General features: G+C 41.0%; 2 protein-coding genes across 6 annotated transcripts in view; one reads left to right on the top strand and one right to left on the bottom strand.

The window, feature by feature from the left end:
- The first annotated feature begins 529 nt into the window (after positions 1–529).
- Positions 530–5,362, top strand: hspa13 (heat shock protein 70 family, member 13). The gene is made up of 5 exons (XM_008426007.2): positions 530–694; positions 795–1,135; positions 1,782–1,995; positions 2,185–2,352; positions 3,514–5,362. Exons 1-5 carry the CDS (start codon positions 670–672, stop codon positions 4,092–4,094), a joined length of 1,329 nt encoding a protein of 442 aa, XP_008424229.1. The 5' UTR covers positions 530–669; the 3' UTR covers positions 4,095–5,362.
- A 661-nt stretch (positions 5,363–6,023) lies between these two features.
- The window catches only part of gdpd5b (glycerophosphodiester phosphodiesterase domain containing 5b), a 33,682-nt gene continuing 25,843 nt past the window's right edge, over positions 6,024–13,862 (bottom strand). For 2 of the 5 annotated variants that reach the window (XR_535224.2, XR_535222.2), the window contains 9 exons: positions 12,477–12,627; positions 11,785–12,006; positions 11,531–11,688; positions 11,287–11,434; positions 9,552–9,634; positions 8,927–8,941; positions 7,551–7,663; positions 7,047–7,340; positions 6,855–6,947 (listed from right to left, as the gene is read on the bottom strand). Coding sequence is in view for 2 of the 5 variants with exons in the window: in XM_008426005.2 (XP_008424227.1) it covers positions 6,865–6,947; positions 7,551–7,663; positions 8,927–8,941; positions 9,552–9,634; positions 11,287–11,434; positions 11,531–11,688; positions 11,785–12,006; positions 12,477–12,627 (973 nt within the window). In the remaining 3 variants the exon portion in view is untranslated. Of the gene's footprint in view, positions 6,948–7,046; positions 7,346–7,550; positions 7,664–8,926; positions 8,942–9,551; positions 9,635–11,286; positions 11,435–11,530; positions 11,689–11,784; positions 12,007–12,476; positions 12,628–13,862 lie in introns of those variants that run through there. The other 3 variants (XM_008426005.2, XR_535223.2, XM_008426006.2) reach the window with 3 other exon arrangements.

The following is a 13,862-nucleotide window of genomic DNA, read 5'->3' as shown; positions in this document are numbered from 1 at the left end:
AATATTTTAAATTAAGAGATTTTGTTTTCTAGTAAATGTTAAACCACGATACAAATAACTTCTTTTCTAGAATTTCAAAGCCTCCTTTCCCCCACTGTTCTTTATTTAAGTAAAAGCTTTACCAGTGAAACGGTTGCTGTTATTTCGCCCGTTTGGCGCTTACTTAAGTCGTTTGATGCCCAACTTTACTACTACCACTACTATTACTACTACTATTATACTGATAATATACAATAATGATAATGTATTTTAGGATTTTCCTCCTTAATTGATTAAGTTTACATCTTTAGAAATTAAAGTCGAACATTAAAATGGTATACACTATCTAGACGTCGGAGGTTTCTGATTTAAAATGCTCATTTCCGAGGTTTTGTAAATGCAACATATGACGTGAACTTTCAATGACTCTAGATGATTGGCTGAGAGCGCGAAAAACGTCACGAGCTTTGACTTCTCACTACTATTGATGGAAGTCGTAGTCAGTAGCTATCATGAGCTGAGCTACGCTCCTTGTATGTGGTAATAACTGAAAACTACATTACCCATAATCCACAGCGAGCAGTAAAATGTTGACGTGTATTTTAGTTCAGTTGCTCCTGTTGTCTGAGCCGGTGTTTCCATTTTAGACACATTTTAGGAGTTTGCTGTAAGGTCCAGCTGTTTGTGACAATGTCCGGGGAGATTTCTATGATCGGTAAGTCTAATAATAAACAACTTTTTAAGCTAAAACCTATTAGAGGCTCGGTTTGTTGTCCCACCTGTGATTGATAACCGTTTCGGTTTCGTTGCCGCAGGTTCGGTGATCCTGGCCCTGTTTCTGGCTGGGTATCTGGGACAGCAGTACTTGCCTCCCCCCAAACCCAAAGTGATCGGCCTGGACCTGGGCACCACCTTTTGCTCGGTGGGAGTCTTCCTCCCGGGCAGCGGGGAGGTGGAGGTGATCGAAGATGAGGAGGGGAGGAAGAGCATCCCTAGCGCGGTTTCGTTCACCAGCACTGCGGTGCTAGCCGGGTACGAAGCCATGGATGTGGCGGACAGCAACCCTCAGAACACCGTATACGATTCCAAGAGGTTCATCGGGAAGGTATTTGAGGCGGGTGTCCTGGAGCAGGAGAGCGCCAGGTACCCGTTCCAGGTGGGTCAAGCTGGGGCTCATTGTACGTGGGGGAAGCTTGGGTTACTGCATTTGCTGGCAAAGAACATTAATTTCTAACAGCTATTAGTCCTTTTAAAATATAAAAATGCATACATTGATTTATAATATTTTATAATAAAGTTTAAAAATTGGTAAAGTGTAGCTGTAGCAGTAGAGATTGAAGCAAACGTGGAAGATGTTCTGGTCAGGTGAGGCAAAGCTTTAAGTTTTTAGCCAATATGCAAAAAAAACTGTGTGATAAAACCGATTCATCCTCCTGGAAGCAACAGTGGCAGCATCATAATGTGGGAAGGCTTTTTTTTTAGCTACATATATGTATATATGTTTTTGAAGGTTTAGAAAAAACACAACAAACTTCTATATTCTGTGCTTCTTTGTGTTGGTTTACCTCATAAAATCTCAATAGTTAAAGTTTATAGCTTTGACTTGAGAAAATCTGAAAAAGTTAATTGGTTGTGAATGTTTTTGAAATGCACAGTAATTGTCAAATAAATCCAGTTCAAAGCTGTACTGAAACAGCTCAGTGTTGCCCCTGTCATCATTCAGATAACTTTATTTCCAACAGCTTCTGCTTTTGCATGTTCCTTCCTTTCTAAAAGCCTCTGTCCTGCGCTTTGTTCTCCAGGTGGTAAACAACAATGGAAGCGCAGAGTTTGTGATTTCCACCAACCACACCTTCACCGTGAGCCCAGAGTTCATCGGCTCCAGGCTGCTGATGAGGTTAAAGAAGATGGCTGAGCGACACCTGGGCGTGCCCATCCAGAAGGCCGTCATCTCGGTGCCCGCAGAGTTCGACGAGCGACAGAGGAACTACACGGTCCGCGCCGCTAACCTCGCAGGTCAGGTGATCAAAAGGACGGTTTAAAGCGACACGAGGCGCCTGATGTTGCTCTGTTCCTAAAGTGTCTTTAATGAGCTCATTGTTTTATCCACAATGAGCCTGAAAATTACACAACCATGGTTGTGTAATTTTCAGGCTTATTGTGGCCTGAAATTGCAACACTGACTGTCTGGTCGTGGTTTGACAGGTTTGGAGATCTTGCGTGTGATCAACGAGCCGACGGCTGCAGCCATGGCCTACGGCCTGCACAAAGTGGACGTGTTCAATGTCCTGGTGGTGGACCTGGGGGGAGGGACTCTGGATGTGTCTCTGCTCAACAAACAGGGAGGCATGTTTCTCACCAGGGCCATGGCAGGTAATTGGATACAGCTGTTAGGAAGATTTTTCTAATCGACTCTACGGCATGTAACATTCATGCAGTGGCGTGAAAAACATTGCATGAATGCTGAACACTCTGTGAGGTAGCGTTTTTTTTGTTTTTTTTTTCATACCTACATGTTTCACGATTGATAGATTTTATTTATTAAGAGCAAAACTCTCCAAACCTACCTGGTCGTGTGTGGAAAAGTAATCACCCTCTTCGTTAAATCCTATTTTAAAGATGTTATCAACATTGAATTCAGTTTCACAAGTTTGACCCAGGACTTTTTACTGCCAGTGCTGCGGAATCAACTTATCGTTGTGATGGAGCTTACAACATGAAATGGCCTAAAAGATTTCATAAAGCGTCGTCTGATCAAAAGAAATTAAATAACAGATGAGAGTCAAAATCATTGACTATGTAGCCATTTCTGTTGTTTTTGGGGAATCCAGTCGACCTCCGAGAGAGCTGTTGTTAACAAACGGAGAAATGTGGAACAATGGAGGCCATTTACCTTTATACAAACCATTTTATACAATGAGCTGAATACCTGTTATTCCTTGTGGCTCAATAACATTCATTTGAATAAGTCCATTAATCAACAAAATTTTTTATATGTTAAAGTTATTAAAGTTGGGTGATTCTTTTTTGTTAAATCAAGTGTGTAGGATGTGACAAAATTTTCAAAGCATTAAATGTTGTATTTTAGTTTACTTTGTCCCTGCTGTGTAGGATATTGCGACAAAACCTTATTAAGAACAGTAATAAATTATTAGTAAATTCAATATATTAGTAAATTGAAACTGGCTTCTGTGGTGCATTTGTGGTTCTGGAAAAGTTTGAAAGGTTACCTTGGAAAATTCTTGAAAATGCTTGCATTTTACGGTGGGGGAAAAAAAATGTACAAACTTTGTTTTTACTCAGGTGATTTTTGTCCTTTGTCATTTAGTAATTATCTGACACACATGGGGAAAAAACTAAATTGGTAAAATCTGTAAGATACATACATATTTATATTTGTTTATGGAAATGAAAAATAAATGTTTTATTTTCACAAAAGTGTGGAAATAAAATTGCAATACCACTTTGTTTACCTTGTAGAATCAATATGAAATAAGAAATATCTAATTCTTTTAAATAATATGTTATTTGCAGGTAACAACAAGCTGGGAGGTCAGGACTTCAGCCAGAGGTTGTTCCAGTACACCAGCGAGCGAGTTCGGCAGCAGTTTGGCGTCGCCCCCGTCCTCAAGGAGGACATCCACCGTCTCCGACAGGCCGTGGAAGCCGCCAAGCTCAACCTCACCCTCCACCCCAGCGCCTTGATCTCCGTTCCCCTCCACCTTCACGCGCACAATGGCTCTGGGTCCCCGGAGGGCCCCGCTCCTCCTCCGGTTCTCTTCCAGGTGGAGGTCAGTCGCCAGCTGTTCGAGGGGCTCAACCAGGACCTCTTCCTGAAGATCCTGGTCCCGGTGAAGACGGTGCTGGCCGAGGGCCACCTGCAGAAAGAGGACGTGGACGAGATCGTTCTGGTGGGAGGGTCCACCAGGATACCGCGCATCAGGACGCTGATCAGCGAGTACTTTGGGAAGGATCCCAACACGTCGGTGGACCCCGACCTGGCCGTGGTCACGGGTGTGGCCATCCAGGCCGGCATCATGGGCGGCTCCTGGCCGCTGCAGGTGAGCGCCATAGAAATCCCCAACAGACACCTTCGCAAGACGAACTTCAGCTGATCCTGAACCAGGAGGGAGGGAGGCTTCCGATTCCTGTTCCTGTCCACCGCAACACTCCTGGTGGTTGGAGAGAAACGGCCGACACAGGGAGCATCGTGTTTCTGTCTGAAAGCCGAACGTGTGGCTTCTTGAACTTTGTTTCCTCCCCGAATGAGAAATGTGTCAGTTACAAACAAAATGTGTTGAAACACTTTTTCCTGTGTAGGTGACTTAAAAACATGCTTGCTTTTTATTGCACACTCAGCTTCAGCAGTAACGACCTGTTTAGATGTGTTCACTGCTCTGTAGCAGGAAGTATTATGATCATTCAGGAAGCAGTTTATTTTAACTTTGAAGACTAGCCGGAACAGCTTTCAACTATTTATTTATTTATTCTAGTTGCATTTCTCCGAGTGTGTGTGTGTTTTCAACGGACCTTTGCTCTTCCATCTGCAAGCTGATACACTGCGTGTCGGTGCCTTTTCAGAAAGCTGCTAATCTGTGTGAAAAGCCTCGCTCCATGTCAGCGCTTCTCATGCCGCCGGTTTACTGCAAATCACTGGAACCTGAAATATGGCGGTACGCTCAGTTCATTTAAAGTTTCTCTGCAGAGGGGACTACTTCCCTCGTAACTCAAGTGTTCCGATGGGGTCCAGACTTTTCAGGTAACAGAGGGATCGTCCCAGAATGCTCTGTTTTTAGTGCCATGGTTTATTTGCCGCTAAGTAAAGTAGAAGACACACTCGATGCACTTTGACTCATAACTGTTGGCTAACTCTTCTTCTTTTGTGCAATAACACACTGTAAACACATCAGCTTGGTGTTGGACTGTCTGCTTCGGCGGCTGAAACTCAGTTCTGACAGTCCAACAGAGGGTCCAAAGTGTCGTTCATCAGTGCCTTGTTTGTATAATACTGTTAAATGCAGAGTGTTTAACAGACAGTGATGTGACATTATGTCTAAACTCTGTTTAATGTATCTTTTTACAAACCAGATTTGAGCTTTTCTGCCTGTGTAGAAGGTCTCAGCCACGACCCAACATTCCTTCTGTAAAACATCACAGCGTTGCATCTTTTGCCAAACTTAATTTGTAAAAAGAAAAAACAGTATAACCTGAATTCATGTTGAATAAGCTTCTGTATAGAAACTGTAAAGATTACATACGCCCTTATATAAAAGACCCAAGATCTATTTTTGTACTGGAAGTTTTCAGGATCAAACCGGTTACTTGATAAAGAAGGAAAACTGCTGTGAATCGCTGCTTTTCCACATTAAAATGTCATTCCTCATCAAGTCTAATGGCCCTTTTCTCAAAAACCTCAACCATATTGTAACCCAGGTAATCCTTCACACACTGATGTTTGCTCTCCTTCCAGCCTCAAAGATGAACATTAAGTTGAGATCAATTTTATTTATCCAACTTTAATCTTCGGAGTGTGATGTAGTGTTACCGGTCTGTACAGATGCACTGAAATGTTTGTCCAATCAAAAATATTTTTATTTCCAGACTTCATTTTATCCAACTATGCCTTTTCAACCTTCTTTATTTTCTTCCTAAGTTCTTAGATTCTTTCATCAAAAATAGTTTGTATCCCCTTATGGAAAGGTTGGAGGTTTTATTCAGAATAAATGCAAATTGTTCACCCTATTTTTGCATAAAAAAAAATAGATACAGCCTATAAGTTCAACAGGCCTCTGAGCGGATGTCAACCACTCACTCAAACCATGACAAAAAATAAAAAAAAAACGGGGGTCGATAATATAACTTAATTTAACTCAAGATTTTCTTTACTTATAACATTTCATGGAACTGGCAACATTTGGAGATTATCTGTAGAACAATCAGGACAAATGTTTTTATTCTGTCGCATCGCAAGAATCAAACTCAAATGTACAATGAAAAAAAGGCGACTTGTTTCCCAGTATGTGCTGCCTGTTTAACATGCAATATCCCTTCAACCAGCTTCACTTTATTTTCCAGCACAGTATTTACACCAGAAGTCACATGCAATACGTTTCCCGACATGACGATGCCAAAGAATGACAGCAAATCAAAGGCCAGCCTGTTCATCTTGTAATGATTAAAGTGTCACATTGTTAAGTTATACCTATGATTACACATTCGTCATAACACTGCACACAAGGTAAAAAAATATACCCAGTCAGAATCCATACATTATATTGAACACATTACAAAAGGAAACACAAACAGTTAACCAAGAAAAAGCTAATCTTAACCCCAGAAACCATTTTTCACCAGTTCTTCTGGTTTTACTGGGAGCACTGCTCACACAAAGTCCAGAAGTTTCCAATACTTGGATCCAGTGATCAGAAGTACGGCAGGCAGGGAGCATCAAAATACTTTACATGCACCGTGTGAACATGGAGGAGAAGGCAAAAATGTCTGTAAACAGTTTCATCTCTTTAAATATAAATATTAATTTCATGAACTACAGCAGAGACTGAAGGCAGGAGCATCATGCTGCTATAACATTTACAGATCCTAATATAATTATTAACCGCTTTGGAAACTTAGCTTCAACTTAAAAAAAAAAAAAAAGACTGATGGGGAGCCCCTGAACATTTAGATATTGAAGTAGGAATCATCAGATTCATCTTAAATCAAGTGCATGTAGTCTTGTGCAATAAACGTAAAGTGAGGAGAAACAAACGGTATTTACAGAGTGTACAGAGCGCAGCGGGGCGTTTCCAGCAGCTCAGGAGGCTGGGAGTTCTCGTCATCAGGAATGATGCTTCCTGCGTCACCACAGCAGACAGACGGAGTAGAAAATCACTGGCTGATACTCTGATTGGTGTAGGAATCAAAGCATTGCTCTTCATACAGCTCCTCAGCACTGCCACCGTTCCTCACCTCTAGAGGGCGACAGAGGATAACAAAAAACAAACGTCAGCGTTCATCAACTCCTGCAACTTCCTAACTCCTACTTGCATTGACTCGCTCCATGGACTTACTTTTGCTCCCCAGGGCTAGAGGTTGTCTAGACAAACTGGCCTATAAGATCTCCTACTCTATGACCCAGTTGGAGGCTTATGGGGGAAGATGAGTGCGAAGAGATGGAATGATGGATGGATGGATGGATGAGGGGAATAAGGGGCAAAGTAGGCAGAGAGGTTTAATGAGCGATGAGGAAATGTTTGGTGGAAAGGGGAGACAGTCACTGCTTGCGAAGAGGAATGGATGAGGTAGGATGGTCAGGAGGCGATACGTCACACAAAGGATGCTGACGGGGGGAGCCATTACTGAGGCTGAGCTTTGACATGGAAGAGAGGAAGGAGAGCAGCGACAACAATCACAAACACGCACATGCAGGTCGACAGGGGTTCCAACTGATTTGTTACTGGTCAGGTTAAGAATTTAAATGTATTTTTTTTGGGGGGGGGAGGAAACAAAATCAGTTCAGGAACCCAAATCAACAAGTATGCAAGTATTTTTCAGGCCAGCAGCAGGAATCCTACCGGAGAAGATCAGTTTCTCCTTCATGACGTTGATGTCTCGACTGGACGTTCTGACCGCTGCGCTCAGCATGATCTGTTCAGGATTGTAGCTGCGTATGCCGCTCATTCGATACCTGCACGGGTCACAAGGTTTGGTCAGAAATCACACAGAAGGTTGGTTTCAACTCCAAGTACTTTGCTTCCTCTTCTTGCAAAATGAACATGAGGGAAATGATTTGGGCTGGAGTGAGTAAATAATCAAATTGATCTCTTAAATAATTTCTACATTTTTGCTCAGGTTTGGCTGTGAGATTTTGTTCCTGGAAAAAGTCCTGTGCTGTCTGAGGACATGTCTGTTTAACATGATGGTGGATTAAAGTATTGTCTTCATCTCATATCGAAATTAGTTTGATGAACTGAGATATGAAGGTGGATAAAAACACAAGAAATTTCTCACAGGGGTAATTTCTTTGACGAAACACCCATATTTCAATAACTAAACTGTTGAGAAGATACTCTAGAAATACCCTTTTACCACCATTAATACAACACCCCCCGTTTTAAAAGGGTAACTAATTAATACATGCTAATAAATATGTTCTGTAGAACGTTCTGGGTTGCTCCTTTTCAGCAGATAAGCTCTCAGGCTCTTCAAAGAGATTTTTCATGACTCAGACCATCACACAATGGTTCCTAATTTACAAAACTAATACTTGATTAAACAACAATCAGGAAAAGGGCATTATGCAAGCGAAGCAATTAATAATGCTGCACATCCGCTGCATTATTCAGCAGCACTGAACATTTTAATGAATGGACCTTCTGTGCAGCTGTGGTTTATGGTTTTCCCAGTTTTATTAAGGATTACTCGTCCATGTGGGACAACATGACCTTTACATTAATGAAAACAACCGTTCTGACGAATTTCATTAACTTAAAGAGTATAACCCACAATAAAGTCTGAATAATGAGCAGAGGCAGTTTGATATGAAATGTATTTGATTTGTAGCTTTTATAGGTAAAAGCTAATCTTGATCATATTGTTCAACACATTAATATCGGTGAGATATTTCTTTCTAATAGTATTCAGAGGTTTGGGGAACATTGATTTTCCATTCCTTTTAGGAACAAGTGGTTGAGAAAACAGGTAGCAACAACAAAGATTCAGATGTAGTAGAGTTGATGAAGATGAGAATAAATACAGAAAGATGGTGGACTTGGAGATTGTGAGAAAACTCTGAATAAGATTTTATATAAACAAGGAGAGCAACAATGTAGAAAAACAAGGTGCCAAAAGGTCAAAAAAAGCATCAAACAAAAATAAATGTGGGTGTGCAAGAACAGAAACGGGGTAAAAGTGGAAAAGACTTGCGGGTCAGAGAAGGTGACCCGGTTACCTGATCATGTGATAGCTGAGAGAAGATGCCAGAATGCAGCAGAAGAGGAGGAGAGCATGCACGACAGGCGGAGGAGAGAAAAAGAGAGAGAGAGAACAAGGCAGAAAGACAAAAAAGGACAAAAGAAGGCGGGAGACAAGAGGTCAGTTTAGATGCCGGCAGAAGCTAAGCAGAAAACACACTTGTACCGGATGGTTACAAGGGCAGAGAGGGAGGGCAGGGTGAATAAGCTCTCCATCCAACCGGGTGACAACAGGTATCACCAAAACAAACAATCAGTTTTCAGAGAAACACAAACACAGGAGAAGTGTTGAGGGTTAATCTAAAGCTTCCATCAACATGGGGAAAGAAGGCAGCCGCAACAGCTAATAAACCAAAAAGACAGGCAAGGTAAATTAGCGTCAACGTTCTTCGGTCATTACTCTAAAGACGAATATTAGCAACTATTATGTAAAAGAAATACTAATCAAGTCAGACAGTCTGCTGTTGGTCAGCTCTATGTGACACATTGGACCAGACTAAGCTGTAAATGTGGAAAAAATCCTAACATCAAAATGGAAAAACCTTCACCTTTGTATGTGCACTTGTTTTGACAACAATCACATCATAACGTGTTTGTACTTACTTTTGCAAAACAAATATTCCTATGACTACAGCAAAGGAAATGAGGTCTGCAGACACCCATATCAGCTGGTAGGTTCTTGGGCTCTGAAAACACAAACATGCAGTTATCATAAACTTGAATTTTATAGAGTCCACCACCAGATGGAGCCATTTTCCAAAACACATTTTCAATACCCCAAATTGGACACATTATAGTATACTTGGATCTTTTTCATACTTGGTAAAAGAAGGAGGCGGTGATTTTAAATGAAAACAAATAAAAATGTCAAAAGTGTCACAAATTAATTTAGAGTGTACAGAAAGCCTCTGGCAACGTCAGTTTTCAAACCTTACTGTAAATTGTCCCTTGGATTTATGTCCGGACTATGACTGGATCATTCTAACATGAATATGCTTTGAATTAAACTGGTTCATTGTAGATCTGGATGTATAAGCTCATTGTCAAGTCTCAAGTCCTTTGCTTTCTTTAAACAGATTTTCCTACCAGGACTGTCCTGCATCTACTGTAGCTTCATCAAACAAACCTACAACTCTGAACAGCCCCTGATTAAGAAAAGCATGTACACAGAATGACGCTGCCGCCATTTTTCACAGCAAAGAGGGCAGCATTTGATTTTTTGCTACATACATTGCACGTAGGCCAGAAAGTTCCATTTTAGTCTTGTGGTGCTTTACTAAGGTTGAATTTCGCAATACCAATAAACCTCAGTCTCAAGTGATGTCTAAAGGTAAATAGTTGCCATAATATTTATAGGTATTAGAGAAAAGAGAATTGAATACAAAACAGAGAAGAAAAAAAAAAAAAAAACTATTTTCCTCTCACCTCAACTTGTAACAATCTGCACTACTTTGCTTTAGTCTATCACATAAAACCACAGAATAATCCATTTAAAACTGTGACTGTAATGAAAGAAAATTCGAAAAGTTCAGAGGAGATTAGTTTTTGTGCCAGTCACTGCACGTCTTCATTTGAACACAGGAAGAGGAAGTTTAGGAGTTAAAACTGCTTTAATCTTGGTTCAAACTGACTGACAGTCCTGCAGATGCCAGAGCAGACCAGATTCACCCTGAGCTCCACAGCAGGAAGTCAGGGGTCATGTCCACAATACGTCAGGCAAGGGGTCCATATGTTGGACCAGATGGACAGACTGGTCAAACATTATGGATTCGTGGAGCAGGAGGAAAGTGGGTCAAACAGACACAGTGTACCCATGGAGGGACGTTTCAGTGGACGAATGATCCAGAAACCCAGGAGCTGAGTATTCTCCTCTCTGGGACTCTTTAACGAGTCAGATAATGACGGCACACCAGGCACAGAACAGGAAACAAATATGTTCTGCTGAATGATGTGCGCTACATTTGTCTCATGAAAATGTTACAAGAAAAACATGTAAACAACTGTGTCATTTGAAAATAAATATTGAGTAAAGATTAAATATAATGGGATTTGCAGACCTAATCTGACACCACTTCAGTTGTTAGACCAACCTGCTATTCATAAGATGTATTTCATTCATATTATATTATTTTTCCAAGCTGTGAAGAATCATCTTTAGCGAGAATAATTTCCAAAGTGTCCTGGCAAAAAGTGAATTTTTGTCGTTTGAATGAAACTCTTAAACTTCATCATAATCATTTTTTTTGAATGACCATGTGTGTCCTGCTCCAGCCTAGAGATTGGTGACGTAAAAAAATGGCTCCCAATGTGATATTTTTATCCAAGGGATACATCTTACCATGAGCCAGATGGGAGAAGGCACCTTTCTGAGGATATGTGGGGCCTCTGAGGAGACAGCCGACACGCCGCTGCACCAGAGCATCGAGAACAGCCACGGCTCGTTGACAGTGTAGAGCGTAAGGCTGATGTTGTTTTTGGAGAAGTTTCTGCAGCCAACAACAAGATTCTTAGAAGCTCCACTGGCAAACAGTCAGATCTTCTCTGGAATTGATAACCGATCAGGGCTAGGTGTGTGGACCTACGTGATTTCATCAGCATCCACTTGGTTGTATCTGAGCAGCAGCCCTCTGATGCCAGAGCTGTGCAGATGTTCAGGACTGTGTTTCACCAGCGAGGTCTGGATGAAGCCAGGTGCCCACTGCTTCACCTGCTCTCTCTCATCATCCTTAGTCCACATCACCTAACGTGAGCAACGACGGGGAACACGAGAGACTGCATTTTTAAAACAGGTTGCATCAGGAAAACTGTGCCCAAGCTACAGATATTTCCCTCGTACCAGACTCTGAAGAAGTCCAGAATTCTGCACTACTTGCAGCGTCTCGTTGATCCACGTGGAGTTGAAGGGGTGATCACGAGGAGGCCTCCGCAATCTGACAACTACTGTGATGTTGTGATCGGAGGCCATCTTAAGAAGCTGCTCCAGGCTGCACACTCTCTGCTTTAAGGTAAGATTCCTTTCCTTCTGGGACATGGAGCTTGCGGTCCAGAAGGGGTCATTCTAAAACAAGATGATGGGAAAAACACATGGATTTAAGAGCAATTTAAAGGAAGGGGCCTTTTCTATAACGTGTCAATTCTGTGGTTGGTTCAGAGAATGAGACTTTTAACAGATAACAAAAAGACCGAACAGAATACAGCAACATTTTCTTGAATGAAGAGCAGTGATAAATTTGAAAAAATTAACTTTTGGCTATTGTACCAAAATTAAAATAAACTTTAGTGCCATGAAAGACAAATCTACTGAGGTCAAGGCAGCGGTTCTCCTAAATTAGTTCTGCATTCATGCTTAACTGCATATCTGAATTTCCACAAACCCTAAGGGGAACATAATGGATCAGTGAGTGAGAACACACTGTGCTAAAGAAAGAGAGTTAATGGCTTTTACCACACAACAAAATAAACACAAATAAGACACTAATTAATTTAGAAATAAATCATGCTTAGTGTATGTTAGGAACTAGGAAGTACCTTGAGGAACCACTCTCCTGCGTTGAGCTGCTGCAGATCCGTCCAGTTGAACCATGAAGCTGCTGTTGTTTTTCTGTCTGGAAAAACCTCATCCACGTTTGTGGTTCTCCGCAGGGTGAGGTCATGCATTAGGAAAGGTACGCCGTCCACACTGGTGATCAGACGAGGAATACAAAGTGCAAACCTTTAACAAACTCCCAAATGTAACACACGCTACTTTTTGTCCATCACTTTAATCATTATATTTTTTTATATATGATTTAATTTAGTAAAGTTTAGTAACAGTTAACTCTCAATTGTAAAGATTAAGAAAAAAATTAACTATTTCCAGTGTACAGGTTTCTACATGACGGTGAATATGAGTAAACATGTTTAAAATAAGTGGAAACTGCAGGTCATAAGCTGGAAGGTCAGGCTGGTGCACTAAATACTGCAAACAGGACTTCCAGGTCTGTATTATTTCATATCCCAGGCAAAAGCATGATTCCCGAATTTGAATTCCAAATATTGAATGGGAATAAATAGAATCGGGTAAGGAAAGAAAGCCCAGATATGAAGCTAGTCACTCCCAATTACTTTACCTGCTGATAAACAGCAGAATGACCAACTATTATTATTTGTGCCTTAATTTCTACTCATTGACAGATATGATTTTAAGCATTACCAAGTAAAATACTTCAGTCACAACGTACTCAAGTAAAAGTTGAGATTTTGTGAAATACCTAAAAAAAAAACCTACAAAATACAGACAAATTGTACTTGTAGTAAATGTAACTAGTTACTTTCTTCCGCTGGTCAAAATAAGCAAAGATATTTCAGAAACTTTAACATTTTTATGTAATGACTGCTCCCCTACACACACAATGTTATATAAACATAGAAAGACTGATCTTGGTAAGAATCATAAAAAAATTCATTTGAAATCTGGTAAATATAAATCTGTAGTAGATATCCAAGGTAATTCTGATTACAGAAGCACCATTAAATTTCAACTTTAGTTTGGATTATTTAACGCTTTGCTAATACTTGATCATATGGTAAAAATCTGAGCCACATGTGTATTTTTTTTTTTAATAAAATGAATATTTCTTTTGGGTTTATCCTCCTGTAACCAGTGGGCTGCTGGTTCGAACCCCCTACTCCCGTGTGTCTCGGTTACCATGTCCTTGGGCATTTCAACCACCTTGCCTGCTGGTGGTCCAAGTGCACGGCAGCCTTTCCTCTGTAAAACTGCCCCACGGCAGCTGTGGCTATTATGTAGCTGACCACCCTAAATGTGTGAATGCCTGCCTGCCTGGATGTAGTGTGAAGAGCTGTGGAGTCCTGTCAACTAAATAAAGCGGTGTACAAGTACAGGCCATTTACCATGTATGGAGCCTAAACAGG

The sequence above is a fragment of the Poecilia reticulata genome, linkage group LG13, assembly GCF_000633615.1.
Source record: "Poecilia reticulata strain Guanapo linkage group LG13, Guppy_female_1.0+MT, whole genome shotgun sequence".
In the NCBI taxonomy this organism is placed as follows: domain Eukaryota; kingdom Metazoa; phylum Chordata; class Actinopteri; order Cyprinodontiformes; family Poeciliidae; genus Poecilia; species Poecilia reticulata.
This window is presented reverse-complemented; position numbering and strand designations above follow the sequence as displayed.